At 42.7% G+C, this 22,803-nt stretch overlaps 1 protein-coding gene across 4 annotated transcripts in view; it reads right to left on the bottom strand.

Moving 5' to 3' along the window:
- Positions 1-22,803, bottom strand: part of LOC125738741 (inactive ubiquitin carboxyl-terminal hydrolase 54-like) — a 65,691-nt gene that overhangs the window by 36,061 nt on the left and 6,827 nt on the right. The window contains exons 1-3 of one of the 4 annotated variants that reach the window (XM_049008002.1): positions 20,712-20,925; positions 20,067-20,108; positions 5,017-5,801 (exon numbers count right to left, since the gene is read on the bottom strand). In XM_049008002.1, the coding sequence (XP_048863959.1) occupies positions 5,017-5,163 (147 nt within the window). In that variant the 5' untranslated portion in view covers positions 5,164-5,801; positions 20,067-20,108; positions 20,712-20,925. Of the gene's footprint in view, positions 1-5,016; positions 5,802-16,096; positions 20,109-20,711; positions 20,926-22,803 lie in introns of those variants that run through there. The other 3 variants (XM_049007999.1, XM_049008000.1, XM_049008001.1) reach the window with 3 other exon arrangements.

Genomic DNA, 22,803 nt, shown 5'->3' on the forward strand with positions numbered 1-22,803 from the left:
TGCTTTGATCCTCCTGGATACGAAGTTCAATCAATGGGTGGACCCTTATCTCCAGTAGCCCAGCATAGACCTTCCCAGAGAGGCTGAGGAATGTGATCCCCTGAAACTAGAACACAGCCACTGGTCCCCTTTCTTAAAGACTGGGACCATCACCCCAGTCTTCCAATCCAAAGGCACTGTCCTCGCAATGTTGAAGAGGCAATACCAAGAGCATTCAAGAACTCAGAGCAAATTTCATCCACCGCTGAAAGCTTAATCAAAGAGTTTTTCGACTACTTCACTGACCTCAGCCCAGAAAATAAGATTACAAACAAGAGGAGGCCTTTCGGCCCATCAAGATCATTTGCGGAAGAACTTAACTAATAGGCAAGATGGGTAAGTCCTCCGCTGAGTCTTCCTGCTCAAATTCCCCCAAGGAAAGTGTACCAGTAGGATTCAGGAGGTCCTCAAAATTCTCTTTTCACCACTTAACTATACCCCCAGTTGAGGTCAACAGTTCTCCATCCCTGCTGTAAACAGTAGGGGTAAAGCCTTGCATCCCCCTCGAGTTGCTGATGGATCTTTTCAAAACCTACCAAAAGTTTTTCTTCATGGTTTCACCAAACTCCTCCCACTCCCAGTTTTTGCTTCAGTAACTGCTGAAGTTACATTCCGCTTAGCCTGCTGGTGTCTGTCAGAAGCTATAGGAGTCCCACATGCTAACCAAGCTCGCAATTGAGTTGAATATCTCTCAGACAGGGCCCTCCACCAGATGCTCCCAGCACACCCTCACTATACGTGTGGGTCTACAAGGTCTATCCAGCATCTTCCCTTACTATCAGATCCAACTCACCACCAGGTGGTGATCAGTTCACAGCTCACCTCCTCTTTTCACTAGAGTGCAAAGGAAGGCGACCCTCTCATTCACCGACGTAAACCCCAGCATACTGACACTGAACTGGGAGACTATAATTGCCCCTCACTACTGCAACTCCAGAGTGGAATACAGTCCAGCTCCTTTCCAGGAGTTTGTGTCCAGAGCTCAAGCCATGCATTGAAGTGAGTCTAACTATATGTAGTCACTATCTTTCTACTCACATAACAGCTAAGGCTCCTTTCCCACCAGAGAGGCTAATTGCCATGGAGGTGTTCTGAATCACCCTTAGTCCAGCTACTCACCTAGGACTAATTTCTTTCGGTTGACCCTACCGAGGCAATTGCCGCCAACAACTAACCTCATAGAATTATTTATTTAATATTATAATTAATCCTGCTAATATTTAGAGAACGCAGAGCAGCATGTTCTACATGTCAAAAGCTCCATGCAAGCTCCTCGGCTGCCACAGGCTTCTCTGACGACAGAAGTCACACAACTGGAATATCAGCATTTCATGCATGTTCTGCAATTTCATGACGTGACTCTCCTCTCATCAGGTAGCAGGAGCTGGGCCCCAGAGAGGAAGAACATTTCAGGAATTACCAGTGTTCATGTTCCACTAATGGCTCTTTCTATAGAGGACTCCTGCCATTTAGATTTCAGCCATAAAATTGCTGTTTTCACCTCTGCATACTCCCTCTTTTGTGTTTGTGTAGATTGCTGAGAAAGAGGACCTCAGACAATACTTGCATCTGTACCCACTCCACTGACACATATTCATTGTCAATTTACAGCTTTAGAAGTATTTTCCAGTGCCCAAGTAATTTTATGTCTGTGCTGTTAATTATAAGGCAGTTCAACAACAGAAGAACACAAATGACAGGTTACTCATGGCAAAATCGAAGCACAAACACCAGGCACTCTTCTCCATCCCTGCTGAAATGGACACACATCTCAGGCCAGCACCGATCCAGCAAACTCATACTTCAGTTTAATTCCCTGCTATGATGACATGAATATCACCTCCTGAAGCCTGCAATCAGACGCCCTTTTCTGGGGGGGGGGGGGGGGGGGGGGGAGTGTCAAGCCTCATGTCTTCCAATCTTTTTATTTTTATTTCTCGTCATGGACAAGGAATGTGACGAATGCAGACTGGCATGAACTTTTTCTTGTTTTCCTCTGTGATCCTTTATGAACCTGGGCGGAGTGGGGATAAGTCCGCCCCAGCCTTTTGAGAACTAATCTGAGATCGTCACCCGAGTTTACAGTAGTTCACGTGTTTTCCCATTTTGCAAAGGCACTGCATAAAAGGGGCTGCACATCCTAGCAACAAGAAGCCACGTGCATGGCAGCTCCAATTTCAAAATGCTCTGATTATCAGAAGATCAAAATCTAGCCCGACAGCAAGGACAGTAGCCAGAGTCACAGGGGCCAGCAGCATTTTAAATAATGACGGCCATCTCAGGAGGAGACTCCAGCAACCGAGTTGATGTGCAATAATTAATTCCACATGCCAATTTTCCTGACCTGACTGGATATACTGTAGCAGGCTGTCTTCAGTGTAACTTTTGCTCAGGTGAACAGCATGAGATGCATATACATGTTCCAACATCTGCTTGTCACATGTCAATTTATGAAAAATATACAGTGGTATAAAAACTGTTTAAATGATGTTCACATTGGTTTAAAACTATGACATGACTGTATCAGCCTAGCTCCTAAAATGACAGTATTTGCAGTAACCATTCACTGAACCCATGTATTTGTTGACTTGACCACTAGCACACCTTGTTTGGCTAATAAACGGCCATGGCCCGCTGAGGAGAGGTTTGAGAACTAAAGCAGCATTCATCTACCCATCCAACAAGATATCACTCACTTTATGGAAAACAGAAGACAACATGGACTGTAAAAAACTTATAAAACAGCAGCTGTTTGCTGAGGTCAGATCCTACCGATGGTGCCCCTCCCAACCAGCCCCTCCTCCATTCACCTTGCCAACCCAGCTGCTGTGCTTAGCACAACAACTGGAATGTTCCTACATCTGCTCCATTCTGCTCTGCTGTGAGCCAGAAAAAAAGGGACTTGTGGTGCAGCATGCACACAGCAGAAGTATGTTAAAGTTTGTTAACGTGGCCCTACCAACTATGGGCAGCTAAGGAGAGAGACAACTGTGTTAGCCATCTCAGTGCTGAATGTTACTGTTAATCCTTTCAGGTTACTTAATGAACTGTAGGGTCATCCCTGATGAACAAGTCTTTCCTAGGAGCTTCTCCATGACTTGCACGTGTCTGATATCTGCTGTAGTTCTCTGGACAGTGCAAATCAGTGGCAGATACTCTAGGGCAAGGTATCTCCTATCACCCTGAACAGCAGTGTTCTTCCAGAATCATAACCACACCCTTTATAGCCAGTGGTAACCACAGATGATTATTTGTTGTGTTGTCATTATAAATCCTGCACTATACACTATATTTAAAAAAGTATTGAGAGACCACACCGCTTAGTCATTTGAATTCAGGTGTTTCATTCAGACCCACTGCCACAGGTGCATAAAATCCACAGGTACATAAAATCTAGCAATAAGTGGCAGACCAAGTAATGCAACAGTCAAGTGCTGAGACGCATAGTGCGTAAAAGTCACCAACGCTCTGCTGACTCAATAACTGCTGAGTCCCAAACTTCCTCCGGCACTAACCCCAGCACAAAAACTGTGTGGCTGGAGCTTCATGGAATAGGCTTCAATGGGCGAGCATTTACATGCAAGCCTCACATCACCAAACTGAATGCCAAGAGTCAGATGGAGTGGTGTAAAGCCTGCCACCAATGGACTCTAGAGCCATGGCTAAAAGTTTTGAGAATGAAGCAAGTATTGGTTTTTACAAATTTGCTGCTTCAGTGTTTGTGAATCTTTTTAGCAGATGTTTCTTTGGTACACTGAAGTATAATTACAAGCATTTCATAAATGTGTCAAAGGCTTTTATTGACAATCACATTAAGTTTATGCAAAGAGTCAATATTTGCAGTGTTGGCCCTTCTTTTTCAAGACCTCTGCAATTTACCCTCGCATGCTGTCAGTTAACTTCTGGGCCAAATCCTGACTGATGGCAGCCCATTCTTGCATAATCAATGCTTGGAGTTTGTAAGAATTTGTGGGTGTTTTTTGTCCACCCACCTCTTGAGGATTGACCACAAGTTCTCAATGGGATTAAGGTCCGGGGAGTTTCCTGGCCATGGACCCAAAATGTAGATGTTTTGTTCCCACTTTTGCATTATGGCACGGTGCTACATCTGGCGGATGTCAGGAGAAGGTTACCTATCAGACGCCATTGTTACAACCGTAAAGTTTAGTGGAGGAGGAATAATGATATGGAGTTGTTTTCAAGGGGTTGGGCTAAGCCTATAAATTCCAGTTAAGGGACCCTTAATACTTCAGCATACCAAGACATTTTGGACAATATGCTGCCAACTTTGTGGGAATAGTTTAGGGAAGGACCTTTTCTGTTCCAGCATAATTGTGCCCCAGTGTATAAAACAAGGTCAATAAAGACATGGTTGGGTAACTTTGGTGTGGAAGAACTTGACCGGTGTACACAAAGTCCTGACCTCAACCCCAACAAACACCTTTGGGATGAACTAGAATGAAGATTGCTAGCCAGGCCTTCATGTCTAACATCAGTGCCTGAACTCACAAGTATTAGTCCATACAGTGTATATGGAAACATCAGTGCCCCCGTGCCCATGCCAGGGTGCCTAATGGTTCTGGGCCAGTCTCCCAAAAGATTTAGCCCATGGATTTGCATTTTGACACTGGAGCCCTTAATCATGCTGGAACAGCAAAACTCACTGGAGTGCAAGCATCTCTTTTACCAAAAGGCTGTTGTAGCTGGGTCTGGCTAATGAGGAACCTCAAAGAAAGACCTCTTACAGGAAAATGGCAACATCTGTACTAAAGCTGGCTAATCCTGCGACAACACATTTAACACACTCTCTTTTGTACGAGAGGAAAAATCCAGCACTGCCAGTAGTATCGTTCCATTTAAATCTTTTCCATAACTCACCAGTAAACTTCATCAGATAAACTACTTGTATATGTGCAATTTCCATTTTTTATATGCATTATAAACACCTAGTAATACAAGCGTAGATGAAGGCCTCACCTGCAGAGCACTGTTCAGGAAGCAACTGTTCTGTCCAGGCTCATTGCTCAGACCCTTGCTGGGTGCGATGGACGCCATTGTGCGTGGTGTAAAGATGCCCTGCAGACTGCTGACACCCGACGCAAAATAGCTTCTCTTCCACGACATGCCACCACCCGCTCCCTCAATCCCACCTGGATCAGCAGAACACTGCTTTATGCAGGGGATGGTCGGCAGGGCTCATCATTGCCAACAGACCAGGAATACGTATGGGGCCCCCTTGGAAAGATGGCAGCTGAATGAATACATTAACCGTGTGATGAGGCGTAAGCTTGTGCTCCAGTGGACTGTTTGTTACGTGATCCCCTTACTCAGATAAGCCCCCACTGAGGTAGAAGAATAAAAATCAATATATAAACTGTTTTGGCAGATTGTACCCTATTTCCAAAAAATAAATGAGAAAAAGATTAATGGAGAAAAAAAAGTGACCATGTATTTTGGAGCAGGGAAACGTCCAGGGATGTCGAAAAACAAATGCTGTCTTTAGAACAACAGCTCTCTCTCTCTCCTTCCTCTGGGGGCACTTAAACCACACACTGTAAGCTGTTTGTTAGGCCTGAGGGTGCCACTTCAGTCCTCTCCCCAAGGCCAGTCTGTGAAGTCTTCAACAAGTATCACCAAAGGCCTTGCAGTCGTTGTTGCTGGAGGCGTGTGTTTCTGTGTTTGCACAGGAGTCACTGCTGCATCCTTTCTGCTTCTACAGAGGCATCCATGCGAGACACATCCTTGGCTACACTTCAGCCAGTCTGGGAGGGAGGACAGAAAAAAAACAGAAATATTAAAAAAATGCTTCCCCTTAAAAATAACACAGTACAGTGACAGATCCTAACACTAGTGAAACTAGACCTGTATATGCTGTTGCAGCCATGTCTACCTTGATGGCCATTCGTACTGTTAGATCTAGAGCTGGATGATTTATCGATTTCAAATCGATTTGAAACAACGCGAATAGCAAATCGCAAAGGCTGCGATTTAGGATATACATCATATCGCACGTCGAACCCAGGGTTTAAAACTGCTGTGAGAATAGTTTTACAAGTTCATGCCTTGCTCCCAGTGTGACAGTCATTCCTACCAATGACAAGCGCCGTGCTTCTCGCGTGTCAGTCATGCTCACCAATCAGAAGTGGCCCAAGAAGGCGTATAGGCCCACAAACAGAAAACACATGAAACCCAAGGAAAATGTTACATTCCAGGTGCGGAAAAATACTGATTCCGCTACTGAGCTATAAGTGAATTGCCTTCCTATTTCATGGTCCGAGACTGTTTCAGGAAGGTGGTGTCCTTTTAAAGACCAGCTACAATATACTTCAGCGTATCATACCTTTTGTTTTTGTTAATAGGCAGTAGCATTAGGACACCGCTAAGCCATCAAAACAACAATGAGACAGTCAGTAATTCTCACAGCAGCGGAGTCGGTGACCCCCAAAACAGCTATAAAACCCATAATACAGTCGTGTTTATGTCACATGTATTTGTGCTTATTAATTTAAGTATTTCCAAAGATTAATCTTAATCCCACAACAGTGATAAAATAAAAACCTCGCTTTAACATAAATACTAAAAGAATAGATCGCTTTAATCGCTATTACAGTTGGGTATGGGCACGGGGTCTTATTTACAAAAGATACAAAAAGAGACGCATATAATGCTTATTCATTCGCTGTGTATTTGTCCGAGTAAAAAGCAAAGGAATTATAAGCCACTTCAGTCGAAAACTCCATTTTACTTCCCATTTCAAATAAAATGCAGGTTGGCAACTCTAGTCAGCTGCATGGAGTGAGATTTTCTATTCTCTGTTCTGCACATACATGTATGTAAGTTTTATTACCTTGTAAATAATCTGTAGCGTTTGCAAACTACCGTAACGTTTTTGATGCAGCTAATTTTAAATCCAGAATGGAATACAGATTTGCCGCAAGATTTCTTGCGTGAAAGTCTAAAAGAGTTTGCAACCCTGAACACGTACATTTTTTGTTTCACCTGAATTGATTTGTATAGAAAATAATAGTATACAGTTGTTAAAAAGTAGAAACTTTTACCAACATGAAAAAACCAACAAACAACTTCTATTTATTCAACAGCTTTACGGTTTCAGGACAGAACAGCCACTCTGTTATGAAAATTACGACTTTTTGAGTGTTAGCTGCTGTTATTAACACTAATAACACATTAGCGCAAACAAAAGGGCTGCATACACCGAAGTAGTTCTTGCTTGTTTATTGGCGTGGGAAAAGGCAGTTCTGGTGTTATTAGGGGATAATCATCGTAGATAGCTATTTTTCTTTTTTGCTGCAATTGTTTTCATTATTACTTTATTTAACTTGACACACCACATCTTTAAATTCTCATCCTTGCATTAGAATATAGGCCAGTTAATATTGATGGTATCTCATATGTTTTAAAATTACTACACACTGAATACTGAACTGAAGCTTGACATAAAAAAAATTAAACTGCAAATCAAATCGTAATCGCAATGTCTGTCAAAAAAATTGTGATTAGATATTTTCCCCAAATCGTGCAGCCCTAGTTAGATCCGTCCCACCAGCCTTCATCTTTGGGAGCTGTACCCCAGGAACATACAAGGATCTGAGAGGTCACATTGTTCTGCTTGCAAGTGTATCACCGTCTCTGTGACAAAAATTTGCCATCATAGCAACCACTCCTTACCATGCTGAGACCTGGGACTCGCTCACTCTCAGGTAAGCTGAATGAAGCATTTTCCATATCCAGATATTTACAGTCAACCATATTACATACATGCTATGTGGGACAGGGGGCCACCACTCAATCCAAGATCCTAAAGGTAGTCGTGTTTAATTTAGACAGATACAGATGCCAGGGATACCCCATCCCTCCACACCATATAGGACGGTCAACCACATTGAGCTAGCATCACCCTTTTACTTGTTTGATGGTTCTAAGCCCAGCCTTGACCCTTTATCCGTGGACTTCCTCTCTGGCAACATTCATAATTACATCACAGTGAAACGTGTCCTTAAGCAATTTCGTCATTGTGCAAACATCATACAGTGTACTTACAAAAACCTTGATGGTACTGCATATTGCACACCTAGGCTACAGTAAGGTTTTTTGATTTATACAAGAAAGAGTACACTCTAAAATAAGGATAAAAAAATGTAAATACATGAACCTGTAATACAGCTGTTTATCATCAAGTATTATATATTCCACATAAATGTATGTTCTATTTTATACCACTTTCAGCTGACAAAGTTCAACAGCATCACCACAAACATGCAAGTAAAACATTACACTATGACATTACAATGACTACCACATCAGTAGGCAATTTTTTTTCAGTTACATTACAGTATATTCTTATGGGACCACCATCGTATATGTGATCTGTCACTGACCAAAATGTCATTCTGAATGCTTTCAAAAAATGGAATCAGAGAGCCTACATGCATGCTACACCAGCAACGTCACATTCACACTCACTCACACACACACACCATCTGGCCTGAGCAGTGGGTCACATGCAGGGGATTAGCCCAATCAGACACGCAGATTAGCCTGCCTCAGGGTCTGTCTACGGCCCAGCCTGATGACCCGTCTGCTCCTGTGTCAAGAACATGGCAACCCTCATTATAGGTACACAATGGCAGCCTCAGAAAACCCTTTCCCTAACCCCCCCCCCCACACACACACATTCACACACACACACACACTCCCCATTACAGCACACTAAGTCTGTGGTTCTCTATCCGACATGCAGAAAAAAAGCCATAATGAATAAGTTTGGAATATCTCCACATAATCCCCACACTGCAGGCTAGCTAGAAATGCTCAGGGCACCTGCTTGCCATGAATCGCTAAATAGTGGATGGACAAAGCCACAGTAATGAAGGACAGGTTTTCACAAAGTTGGCTGCTTCAGTGTTTGTAGATCTTTCTGTCAGGTGTTTCTATGGTAAACTGAAGTATAATTACAAGCATTTCATAAGTGTCAAAGGCTTTTATTGACAATTACATTAAGTTTATGCAAAGAGTCAATATTTGCAGTGTTGGCCCTTCTTTTTCAAGACCTCTGCAATTTACCCAGGCATGCTGTCGGTCAACTTCTGGGCCAAATCCTGACTGATGGCAGCCCATTCTTGCATAATCAATGCTTGAAGTTTGTAAGAATTTGTGGGTGTTTTTTGTCCAACCACCTCTTGAGGATTGACCACAAGTTCTCAATGGGATTATGGTCCGGGGAGTTTCCTGGCCATGGACCCAAAACGTAGATGTTTTGTTCCCACTTTTGCATTATGACACGGTGCTACATCATGCTGGAAAAGGCATCATTCATCACCAAACTGTTCTTGGATGGTTGGGCAAAGTTGGTCTCAGAGGATGTTTTGGTTCGATTCTTTATTCATGGTCATGTTCTTAGGCAAATTGTGAGTGAGCCCACTCCCTTGGCTGAGAAGCAGCCCCACACATGAATGGACTCTGGATGCTTTACTGTTGGCATGATACAGGACCGATGTTTATATTGGAGAGAAATGGCATCTTTGCTGCCCTTCTGGACACTAGGCCATCCTCCAAAAGCCTTTGCCTCACTGTGCATGCAGATGCACTCGCACCTACCTGCTGCCACTCCTGAGCAAGCCCTGCACTGGCAGTGCCCTGATCCTGCAGCTGAATCAACTTTAGGAGACGGTCCTAGCGCTTGCTGGACATGTTTGAGCCCTGAAGCCTTCATTCCCGACAACTGAACCTATTTCCTTGAAGTTCTTGATGACTCGATAAATGTTTGATTTAAGTGCAATCTTACTAGCAGGAATACTTTCGCCTGTGAAGTCCATTTTTGTGCGAAGCAATGATCACTGCACATGTTTCCTTGCAGATAACCATGGTTAACAAAGGAAGAACAATGATTTCAAGCACCAACCTCCTTTTAAAGCATCCAGCTTGCTATTCTAACTCAATCAGCATGATAGAGTGATCTGTGGCCATGTCCTCGTTAAAACTCTCACCTGTGTTAACAAGAGAGTCACTGAAATTAGAGATTGAGAACCCATGTTTGAAATCTCAGGGTCCAACAACTGCACCATCAGGGTAAAAGAAAGATTTTCTGGTTTGTATTAACAGTAAACACAAATAATGCTGACTCTCAATCTGGCCTGTGATTGTGTTTGATTTCAATGTGTTTGATTTGAATGCCAGGATTTCAACACAACAAACTAAAACATTGGCAACAACACCCTTCTGAGCCGAAACTATTTTGATTATCACTTCCTCTAGTAGCAAGCCTTCACCTTTCGGCCTTCACTCACAGTCAGCTGACATGGGCACCAGAAACAGCATATCAATGCAAGCAGGCTCAGCTGTGTGCACAAAAAAAATAAAAGAAAACTTCACAAACGGCATTTATCTCCACCGTCCCACTGCTCCTGGACCAAAGGAAGCCTGGATACAGACATGTACAGCAGTTCCAGATGCTCATACTCTCTCTCACACACACACACATATACACAAAGTGGGCCATAGCAGACTTCCTGCCAGCACTGCCCCCAGCACTACTGCTCTTGGCAGCTGACCATTCCTCCCTGGCAGCACACACCTGTCCCAGCTGGAAACAGTGTTGAACTGAGACTCCACTCCTATAAGACTCCACCCCTTTAAGAGCATACCCCTTTCACCCCATCCCTGACTCACCTCACAGGGTGTTATCCATTACTAGCATGTTACACCCAACAGGTGACAAAAGCCTTCAAGCACCTGTTATGAGATGGCGGAATTACTACCATAGTGACAGACAAAACCTAACAAAGTAATGAAATATTTTGGAAGGCTGTGTCCCTCTGGTGTGGAATGAGACAGAGCAGCTGGAAACGTGACATTCTACTTTCTCACTGGCTTACTGGGCCATGGGGAAAATGTTGACTACCTAATTGGAGCTACATGTTACAGTGTGATGCATCCCAGCAGAGTAAAAGCTGAAACACTAAGTGATACAGCCCCTGAACAGTCTGCCCACTACAACAGCTGGATTGTCTATCATGATTATAAATCCCAGCCCTTTTCCTGTAATTGCATTGATGCAGCATGACTGTTCTCACATATCAAGGAGGACCCACGTCAAAGTGCCACAATCACCCCCAGAAGTCAGTGTTACAATGCGGCATTCTCACAGGTCTAGCAAATCTGTGTCCTGCTGACCGAAGACGGCTGCTGTCATGGCAGCTCATCAAAACAAATGACTCACAAAGTTCAGTTTAAAATGGAGTTGCATTCAGAAAAACACTGAAGGAAAAGTTTATTATCTGGCCACATGACCGTAAGCAGTCAGTCAGACGGAATCTGTTCAGGACAAACAAGTGCAGTCCGTTAGATCTGACACAGAGGTAAGAGCAGAAACCAGAAAGGCCTTAGGGCATGCTTACATTTGGCCAGTTTGCCTTGTACCATACCCAAGCTTGATTGCCCCCACTCCCTCACTAATCTGCGCTCACATTGCATTTAACGATCCTGGCCTGAGCAAGCTTTCGTCATGAACATGAGACTTTTTGTATTGAAAAAAACATACAAAAAAAAGCTATTGCACCGCAGAACGGAATTCATGATTAAGGTCCTTATTTTGTGACTTATTTCTAGTATCTAATGCAGTGATTTTATTTATTTGTGCTGTATGTGTAAGAAAATAGACCCACATTTTACCAAATATCTTAGTGTTTGTGCAGACTAATGATATATGGAATACCAGTACTGAAAAGGTGCCGTGGTACAGAATTTTTGAAGGCTGTTCGGTATTACATTTCTTTTGTACCAGCACTAATTACTCTATTCCAAATATTATTATCTGTAATATGACTGTGCGATATGATGATGTATATCGGATGGGTGAAATAAAAATGTCTATTGTTTCATATTACGCTCTATCATTTTGTTTCATGGTGCTGCAAAATACACTGTTTACAGCAACATTTCTTTCACCATTTAGAAGATGGTTTACACTCCACCATATGGGATTTGGCATTTGCATGAAAGTTTTTATTGAACTTCATTATTTGTAACCCACAGACAACCATCCACAAATAAGTACCAGAATCCACAAAGATGTATTCATTTAACTTGTGTTGTGTAAAATCATCCATCCATCCATTTTCCAAACCGCTTATCCTACTGGGTCACTGGGGGGTCCGGAGCCAATCCCGGAAGCAATGGGCACGAGGCAGGGAACAACCCAGGATGGGGGGCCAGCCTATCGCAGGGCACACTCACACACCAGTCACTCACACATGCTCACCTACGGGCAATTTAGCAACTCCAATTAGCCTCAGCATGTTTTTGGACTGTGTGGGGGGAAACCAGAGTACCCGGAGGAAACGCTACGACGACATGGGGAGAACATGTAAACTCCACACACATGTGACCCAGATAGAGACTCGAACCCGGGTCCCAGAGGTGTGAGGCAACAGGGCTAACCACTGCACCACCATGCCGCCCCATGTAAAATCATATCCACAAAAATACGGAGCGATTTGCACACATGAAACTTGTTTTGCGCATTCGTGGATCACATCCCGCCTATTTGTGGATCGTTACATTTGTGACTTCCCTATTTATTTGGGGATTTTTGTCCAGGTCGTACTGCTAAGGAGCCCCTAAGACGTCAGGGAAATATCTTTTTAAAATAGTTTTGCATTCCCTCACAACACGTTTGTGTGCCCTTGAAAAAGTTTTGTGACCCCCACTGCACGTGCCCACTTGCTATTTGCTGCAGCGTGACAGCATGGATTAACCTAAATGATACAGATTTGTCCTGTAAAGTGTGTTTTAAGCATTAAACTATAAGAGAAAATGTACACCATGTTACTTTGATATTGTGGTTTTATATGTATGTATGTATTAATAACTGCACTGCGTCCAATCATCGGCAGGCATCTTAATAAAGACAGCTGGGCTACTGAACGTGAAGTGCACACACACAAACACTGAAATATATTACAACACTGAAAGATACTACAGCCATGTAAATGCATATAAAGCTAACTTTACTGCAGGGTTGGAGTTAAGGTTTAATCTCAAACTTGCTTTCAGGAATATTTCATTATAGATCTACACATACTCTACATACATCATCAAGCGAGAATACCAGGGAGGTATACCCAAAAGTGGGATCGGATTTAAACCGTAGCTATAACACCTCGGTAAAGTTTTCTGACTGTAATATCTTTCAACAAAGCAAGCAACACACCTCAGTTTTCCTAATTGCTTTATAGACAAATTTTAAGTAATATTTTAATGTTTGTGCATGCACTTTGCCTTCAATAGCCCAGCCATCTTATTTACAGTAACTGGCAGTGAATGGACACAGTGCAATTATTAATAAACAAATGTAAAACACATATATAAAAGTTAGATGGTGTGCATTGTCCCCCATAGCTTAATGCTTAAAGCATTAAACCGGACATGTCTGTTTTGTTTAGGTTTATACTTATTAATCCATTAATTCTATCTTTTGTACTTTAAATGAACACAGTACAGGTTATTATTAGTAATGGAAAAGTATTACAAGGGAACGCAAAACTATTTAAAAAAATATTTCCCCACCCTGACCTCTAAGGGGCTCCATATACCACAGCTGATCTGTAGAAGAAAAAACACAAATAGTATAACAATCACTATCCACAAATATGTATTTTTATTTATAATCTGTAAAATCATATCAATTTGTGTACATAAGAGTTTGCATATATGTGGATCACGCCCTGCCTATTTGTGGATTATGTTACATTTGTGACTGCTCTCCTGTTTATTTGCAGATTCTTGCCCAATTCATACCAAGGTTGATCTGCAGTGGAAAAAAAACAACCACAAATATATCACCATCCACTTGTCTATTTGTGGATCACACAACAATAAGGAGAATGTGCACAACAATCGGTGGTGGATATACCCTTTATAAATTTAATAGAACATTAATCGCTTGTTCTCCTTGTAACTGAATGAATCAGAGAGATCATAATATGATGCTCGGCAATATCAGGGTACGTACTGGAGCAGAGTGAGGCTTAATTTATCACAATTAAAAGTTTTGCAAAAAAATATGACACGATCTGTACCGACTACCCCATCTGTTCCTTCAGGGGTTTGTTCATGTATAGTTTGCATGTGTGCAGGCAGATCTAAGCTACATCACTGACGTCACGTCTGTGTTCCATACCCGGGCACGGTTAGCGATCACACTAGATGCATATCATGCCCAAGCATATCATGCCTGGGCAGTGGTACGGAGCAATCATACTAGTCAAATGAACTAGACTTTGGGGGTCAAATGTGCTTGGGCACGGTACAGATCAGCTAGTGTCAGCACACCTTTACAGAGGAGCAGAGAAGTGCTGAAGTTCCAACATCTCCACTTTCCTCCACCGGCTGAGCCCCTCTTTGGCAAACTACTCAAAAGATCAAAAATAAGAATTCCATAAACAGATATTCACAGGAATTTGTCTTGGGGCAGAACTAAAGACAGATGTACGCAGCTCTCACAGCAAAGCACATTTTCCAGTCTCCAACAACCTGAAGTGACATTGAATACAGTGGGAAGTGGGGTGACTTCCATGTAGCAGGCATATGAGAAACTGGGCTATGAGCCACAGAAGAGCCACCTGCTGGGCTGGGTGCCGTACAGGGCAAGGTGGGGGGGGGGGGGCTTGTTTGATGGTCAGACAAGCTCTACAGGGAGAATGGAAAGAGGAATCAGGAGACAGCAAAGAGGAAACACGATGACAGCAGGCAATCAGGTGAGAGCAGACACTATGTATTCATCAACTTTGTGCCACAGACTACCGGGTTCTCTAATGTCAAACATCTACATGGAAACGCAATGCACAGAACAAACAGAATGTAAATCAACACAGATTAACTCTTAAAAATTCACCCACTCACCTGCAAGGTTTGAAAAAATGCATCTTATTTTGCATATTTCAAGGAAGGATGAAATTCACTATGCTTAATTTGATTTTAAAAAATTTTAAAGAAGTGGCCCTTAAATTTATGACCTTGTGTACTTTGGCCCGTAATAAACTGTATATAAAAGGCACTGTTTTCAGTGCCCACTGTAAAGAGAGTAATTGAATTATAGGTTCAGTTACACTACATTCCTTACAAGTAGCTTTGTGGTGGCGAGTGATGCCCTGTATCATACTTTAGCAATCTGTCACATTATAGTATGAAATTAATATATATAATATGTAGTTAGGATCATACCTCGATATATCCCTAACACATGTATCTTGCAAACACTACTGATGGGTACATAGTGATTATGGTACTACTGAGCAGTTCCTAATTCTACAACTGTGTTGTTTCACACTTGAAAGAAGTAAATACAAATATCCATATATTTATTGTGTAAATTGTAACACTCTGCTTGATGGGGCACAAAAATATATTATACTATTATATTAGAATAAGAATTTCAAAAACAGTTGTTTTTAACGGTTTCTTCCTTGTTATGATCATTATGAATGATCATTACACCACGTTCAGCTAGGGAGTATCCAATTACCAGTATTTAAGATATCATTAGGTGATAGAAAATAAGTATTTTATTTATGAAAAGATTCCTGTGCCCCCCCGCACACACACACACACACACACACACACACACACACACACACACACACACACACACACACACACACACACACAGCAACAAACATGGCACCACGTGCAATCTGCACTTAAAATCCCCAATGAATACGGGGGAGAGTGTGTAGAATATATGTGTGTGTGTGTGTGTGTGTGTGTGTATGAGAGAGAGAGAGAGAGAGAGAGAGAGAGAGAGAGAGAGAGAGAGAACGAGAACTCAGTTCCTCTTCATGCACTTTAAATAAAGAGATAGACAGTAACTGGTGTGTATCAGGCTTTGCTTCCCGGATGGCATACTTAAAATTTAAATACAAGGATATATTGTTCCAAAAATCAGCTATATAATCATTTGTTTTTTTAAAAATTCGCCGTATCTTGTCAAACACAGGCGCTCCCAAGTTCGCGATTATTTAGCTAACGGTACACTTACTATTATGTGGTACATCCAGTCGCAGTGTTCCCTGTTCAAAAAGTACACATTTTTCTTCATCCGTATCTGAAGTTTACACGCTGCAATCCTTTTATATGATCAGCCAGTTCAAGCATCCTGCCTTCAGGTAAGAAAAGGCATCCGTATCAGTGCTGCCTCGTCTTAAAAGTTACGAAGTGTTTGCGTCAGCTTTTGCGTCCCGGCCCCGGAACAAAACACCCCCAACCTAATTACTGGGCGCAGTGAAGCCATAATAATGCCTCCTTGGGAGGGAGGGAAAAAGAGAGGACTGAACCGGGCCTGGCTGGGGGAGGGGCAGCGCCGTTACCTGCAGCCCGAAACAAAGCCAACACTCGAAGATGGGGGCGGGGCTTTCCAAATCAACCACGACGAGTAGGGGGGTCTTGTATACTTGCCAGCCTCTCTGGAGACTGGACTTCCCAGCAGAGTTATAAAACTGACAGGTAAACTATGCGCCCTCCGTGTGCATTTTCTACCTGCAGTTCCTTAACCGCCGGAAATCTTGCTAAACAATGCTTTACACAATCGCCGTTAGGTATAATAAAACACCGTAGCCCTTTATAAAACTACCTTTTACATTGCTCAGCTGGCTAAACACGCCTGCGCTGGCACCGCTGCAGGAACAAGGGGCTATTTATACATATTTGGTGAGCTCCACGCTTTTTGTTGTTGCCATACACAAGTCCGGTCGGTAAGAGTTTACTGGCTGAGAATCGTGTGGTACGACACTCACCATTAAAGTAAGTTAAACACACAGCCTTGTTAGATAATGCATTTCCAAATTGTATTTCATAAGCAGCCGCCTGTGAATTACACCCAAGAGCGGAAAGCAATGGCAAAACAATTAATCACGCGCATTACGAGTTGTCCGAAATATTCACGCAGCGATTACGCAATTTGCGTAAACTCAGGCACTCTTTAACCCCTCCACGCTGCGCAACTCATGCTGTAGGTACCAGGGTTGTCAACTTTAACGCATCTGGCGTGACACTCAAGCTTTCCGACTCTCATGCTCGCGCAGGAAGTCTTACAGCAAATCTGTATTATTCCATTATAAACCTAAAATTAGCTACATCAAAAGCGTCAAACCGTTGGGGTAGTTTGGAAACATTACAGACTATTTACAAGGAAATAAATCTGTAGCATACATGTAAATGCACGTGTAAATCTCATGCCAGCCAGTTGACCAAAACTGGCAATCCTGAGGTACTCGTCCCCTCCCCTAAGTCAAGCTGGAAACAAAACAGAAGGTTGCTACCCCCTGTATCTCAAAATAGATAATCATCACAGGGACCACTGTCCTATGATTAATTCCCAGGAAAATTAATAAATTAAAAGGTAGAAAAAAATCTGAATATGACAGGTGATGCATAAGGCTGATGAGACCTAGCACACACCCTGTACTTGGCACAACATTAGGTGTGACTCAACCACACAGATATGACTAATACAATCATTATCCTATGTAAATAAGGACTACACTATGTACTTAATGACTCGCCAAATAACAACATGACAGTCAGTGCAATTAACATGGGTGTTCCATGGTCTATAAATTAGACTTGTGGTCAGCAATATTACAAAGCCAGCTAAATTGTGATGGACCATCTCTGAAAGCATCCTGCACAGGAGAGACCAAGATGGAAAGTGCTCTGGGCTGCTTGTCCCTCCAATTTTTGAATATCACAGTGTCGTACTGCACTTCAGTTTGGGGCTACGCAAGCAGAGGGGGCTACTCATAAATGAGCCTCGAGTCCCAGGTGCCTTTTGTAAAATTAAATATCCTAGCTGGGGCTGTCAACCAACACGTTCTCATCATTCAGGACAACGATGGGGAAAGCCCGAGAAGAAAGGCTGGCAACGGCAAAAAGACTAATGTTTTGTGCTCTGAGTAGAGCGATTACACCCCGCCTCCTGGCCTGGCCCAGTGAATCTTGCTCACTGGCCAAGGTTTTAATAATCTGCAACTCTGAAGGCACATCACTAACGCATTACCAAATGGAGCACATTCAGGTGAAGTGCAGGGGTGGGCTGCTGTTTTCCCACATGATCAGCAGCTTTTATTCATTACCATGAAAACCAATGGAGAGGCAGGAGGATGAGAGACACTATGAGTATGGGACCTGGTTAAATAGGTGGCATTCTCAAAGCACTGGTGTTACTAACTATCTGGTACATTGGCAGGACTAACTATTGCAAGAAGCAAGCGTGTCACCAGAGCGATGCATTGTGGAGGAAGTGGTACCTATGTCCCAGCAGGCAATAAACATTTATACTTTATACTGACAGTAAAAAAATTCTGGAACCTAATATTGTGGGGAAGGGACAATCTGTAACAAGCAGAAAAAGAACTTAGAAAAACATGCTCTACGGAAACAACACCGAGCTTATCAAGAGGTACTTTGTGGAACATTGAAAGGTGGGAAGTGCTAAGCAAACAAGCAGTAATATGATCTGTACGCCAGTGTCAGGCCTGGCTCCCCAAAGCAGAGCCAATCAAGACCCCCCCCCCCACCACCACCACAAGGAGCACAATAAAAAAACCACCGCTTTTCTCTAGTGGAAGTTTAAGAAATAATTAATATTATTCACAACCACTGTGAAACCAAACCAATAGGAAGGTGGTGGTGAAGGGGTGTGGGGAATGGGGGGGAGGGGTACAATAATCACTGACCCCATCAAGCAGATTGCAGGGACACGCCCTGGGAAATTCACACAGGATGACCCCCTCCCACCAATAGCTCTGTAGCTCCCAGTCTGTCTGCTGCCATAAAATAAACAATCAGCACAAGTCATCAATAAGGTGCAAAAATAACTGTGAAATGCCCACGGTTTGAACATGGGAAGCAGAGAGCAGAAAACACATGGAAAAAGTGACTTGTACTTTACATACTTTTAACTAGCTTTTTTAAAAAATTATTTTGATCAGTGGGTTAAAACGGGTAGTGAAAACACTTCTCTACTACAATAATCCGTTCATCTGAAAAGACAACGGCTAATGTTTGAATACAAAGGCCTTCTCACTAACAATGATGTTGCTCTCAGCTGCAGCTGAGCGTCTGTCCTTCTGCCCCAAAAGGCAGAGGAATCCACTGCACAAACATTTTATCTTATTGATATAAATGTGGTAGTCAAAATCTGTTAGTCAGCTACCAGCTGAAGATGCATCATTTTAAAATTTAGTTGAATAGTTGCTTCTGAAGTCCTAGTAATTTTTAACCATCTGATGTTCATGGTTTAAAAAAAAAACATCAAGTGAAGTTTTTTTTTTAAAGAACATACACACAGTTCAAATAACCAACACGAATGATATTGAAGTTTTAGCAGGATCCTTGTGCTGGCTGAAAAATACATCCGCAGCAAACACTTGAGCTGTGTCCCCAAGACGTGTAGCAAGACGCCAGCAGCTGCAGCATTCCTGCAATGTCCATTATCCCTCACCGTCTGGCCCAGTTTGCCGTTCAGAGGGCTGGATCTGGGCCAAATCCCAGGACAGCAACGCATGATTTATGTGTATGGATCACTTAAAGTTTGTATCAGCTGGGCTAGATGTGTACAAAATATTGATCACCCATCATTCTCCCTGCAGGGTCCTTAGGGAAACAATCATGATGAAATAGGTAACAGCTTCTGAGGATTGTTCCAGAAGGGAAGGGGGGGGGTGTTGGTGAGGGGCATATGCCAATATGAATGAAATAAGACACATCAGACATAGCAGAAAAATCCCTTGCATAGTGTCTGCATAGTGAATGTTTTGATTGAAGCCCCAAAGATACCCCTCAAAACTGGAGCAGGAGCAGTTCAAACATCTGTGGGCTACATGTTAGGCCTGGCAACTGGCAAAGGATTAATGCACATTATCAGTGCCCCTGGTATAGAGGAGGGGAGGCTTCGTGCAGAGATATGAGATTGGCCTCAGGGGGACTTCCCCAGAGACATGGGATCCTACCTGTAGGTTTGTGCAACTCCACCAAGTCCTTCAGACACCACTCTGATGCAAAAGACAGATTGTGCATTGCTGCCTCAGCAAACAGCTCGGTTTCACATGACTATGTCCTGTTTGTGAGTCCCGCCCACTCCCAGACAACGCACAACTCATCCCAGCACGTGATTGTGGCTAAACACAGAAACCGTGGGTCTGGGGCCACTAATGGGAACCCGGTTCTGCCACAATGGCAGGCAGACAGACCAGCTTTGATCACCCCTCTATTTCAACATCATCCAAAATATCTTGAGATCTTTTATGCTTTTTGACTTCGCCAAACCCACTTATGTCACACTCACTGAACTTACCATCCAGTTTAAAATACAGCTCACATGCTCAGGATACCCCAAGAAGCTAATGAAAGCAGTACGGTAGGTAATATAATTCAAAATTACTAGAAATATTATTATTACAGTTAAAACCAATAAAAGCAATTAATTTCCTCCTTGAAAAGGATGGCAAATAATCCATCCACACATCTTCCATATATCTTATACAATAATATCATTATTATTATTATAATAACATATTGCTTGCAATGCTCCTGTACATGTTAAAGGTGTAAATATTTTTATATCCCCTAGACAGTACATGTGTAAAACACTTCACCTGAGGTTCCTTCAGCTCCAGGACCAGACCGCAGCAGAAAGTACAAAATTAAATTCACAGGTTTTGAAAACAGATGTCAAGCAAAGCAAAGTCCGCATATCAAGGGGGTCGGCTTTCGATTGGCAGGAGACTCCGTGATGACCTGAGAATCATCAGATCCACCAGCTGTAGTGTGAGCTGTCGCTCTTGCCAGGTGAGTTTAAAGCAATTACATCATCGCTTTCAGCACACACCTGTTTCCTGGGGAAGCCACACCCCCCTCCCCCCACAGTGTCCTTCTATACTTTTAAAGAGACAGGCGCAACCACCTTTAGTCTCTTAGTCATGTTCCATAGATTACCCTTAAAGCAAAACAGGGTCATTCAACAGCATGTTGTCAATACGTGTCCACAGAAAGATATGTCTGAATACACCAGAATTTTTTTTCTAAAAGTTGTAGAATTGATTTTATAGTCATAACTACATCTCCTTCAGGGCACACAAATCCACAGCTTATCATATCATATATGGCCTGGAAATTAATTGCTACACTGATAATATTCTCCAAAGTGCAGTCACTGGCAGTCCTTGTGAGAGGAACCATTTGCACTTTACAGATGATTAATTCAGAGAGGATGGCCTTGATGAAACACAGTTCATACGTAAGCACTTTGGGAGAAAATAACAAAAATAGACAGATTAAAAAGCAAAATCAACTCAATGGGAAACATACCAAACTGTAGATAACATACTCAAATAAAGAACAAAATGTACTGTGTGTCGGTCAATACTCATCCACATCTGATGTGTTATTTTATATTTTCACACAGTCCGCTTGTCCTAATTGTCACTCTGTGGTAACTGGAGGAAAGGTCAGCATAACAAAATGTACCTCAACAAAAGACCTTGGCATATTTCCACCATTTTACATCCACCTCACAAACTGGATTGTGGAATGCTGCAGGGGGTATATGCAAAGCAAACGACTGTCACGTGATCAAGTGATCACATGACTGACACTTCGCAAGAATTTGTGACGCAAACCTTTAGCTCTCAAAAGGTGATGTTTATCATGTCTTGGTCAGTGTAGTTTGAGTAAAACATCTAGTATATAGCATATCTAGTAGTGATAATCATTATGATCTGTCTGCCATTGTATTCCTTGGCTGAGCAGGAACTGAGCAGCAATGGTGGAAAGAAGCGGATAGAAAACGGGGATTCAAAACATGCAATGACAGCAAAGTTAATTAATGGTTCTTTTAAACTGCCAAAGCAGAACACAGAAACCCCAATGGAAGACAAACCGGCAGAACCCTCAGAATGTTGTCTTTGCGCCCCAACCAGGATGTGCTTTTGACTTCGTTAAATTCCGTTTTTCCTAAACATTTCCAGAAACAGTGGGAATGAAAGTTACCGAAAGAGGAGAGCCTAGGGCAAAGTGGTTGATTTCTGCAATAGGTGCTGATTCATTCAGAGGCCAGGAGACATTTGTTTTGCTCTAAGATTAAAATCCTTTTGTTTGTACTTTTGTCGGTTGCTTGGATCACATAGCAACAAAGGCTTTTTTGTTTTGGCCTGGATGAGTGCTCCTGGACACACCTGTTTTTTGACAGTTGCCCAATTAAACCCTAATGAGTCACTGTGTGTGTGGAGGCGGGAGATCAGGACGGGTGTGACACTGCACAGGGTATAGCAACGGACCACAAGTCACATCGAGACAAGCTGAGGCATCTCCTCTGTGACAAGTGAGAGAGGAACCTTATTGTGAGTACAGGTTGTCCAAGACTCCCTCTGGTCATCAGGACCGGTTAAAGTATGAGAATAATGTGGTCGCTCAGGTTTCCAGCCTTCCTGTTCTTGAATCCACATTCCTTGTCCAGGACTCAGGCTTCAACAACCCCCCCCACCCCCCCCCCCCCATTTTTACGCCTATTGTAATACATAATACCAAAGCTTCTCTCAGTTCACTTTGCAAATAAGAGAGAAACCCTTTCATAGTGTGAATTTTCATCATCCCCAAATAAAAAGCACACACATTGCTTAAGCTATCTTGTCACCATGTCACCATACCAGGAAATGGGAGGGATATGGTGGCAGCAAGGGTCAAGATGGT

This window comes from Brienomyrus brachyistius, chromosome 3 (genome assembly GCF_023856365.1).
Source record: "Brienomyrus brachyistius isolate T26 chromosome 3, BBRACH_0.4, whole genome shotgun sequence".
Lineage (NCBI taxonomy): Eukaryota > Metazoa > Chordata > Actinopteri > Osteoglossiformes > Mormyridae > Brienomyrus > Brienomyrus brachyistius.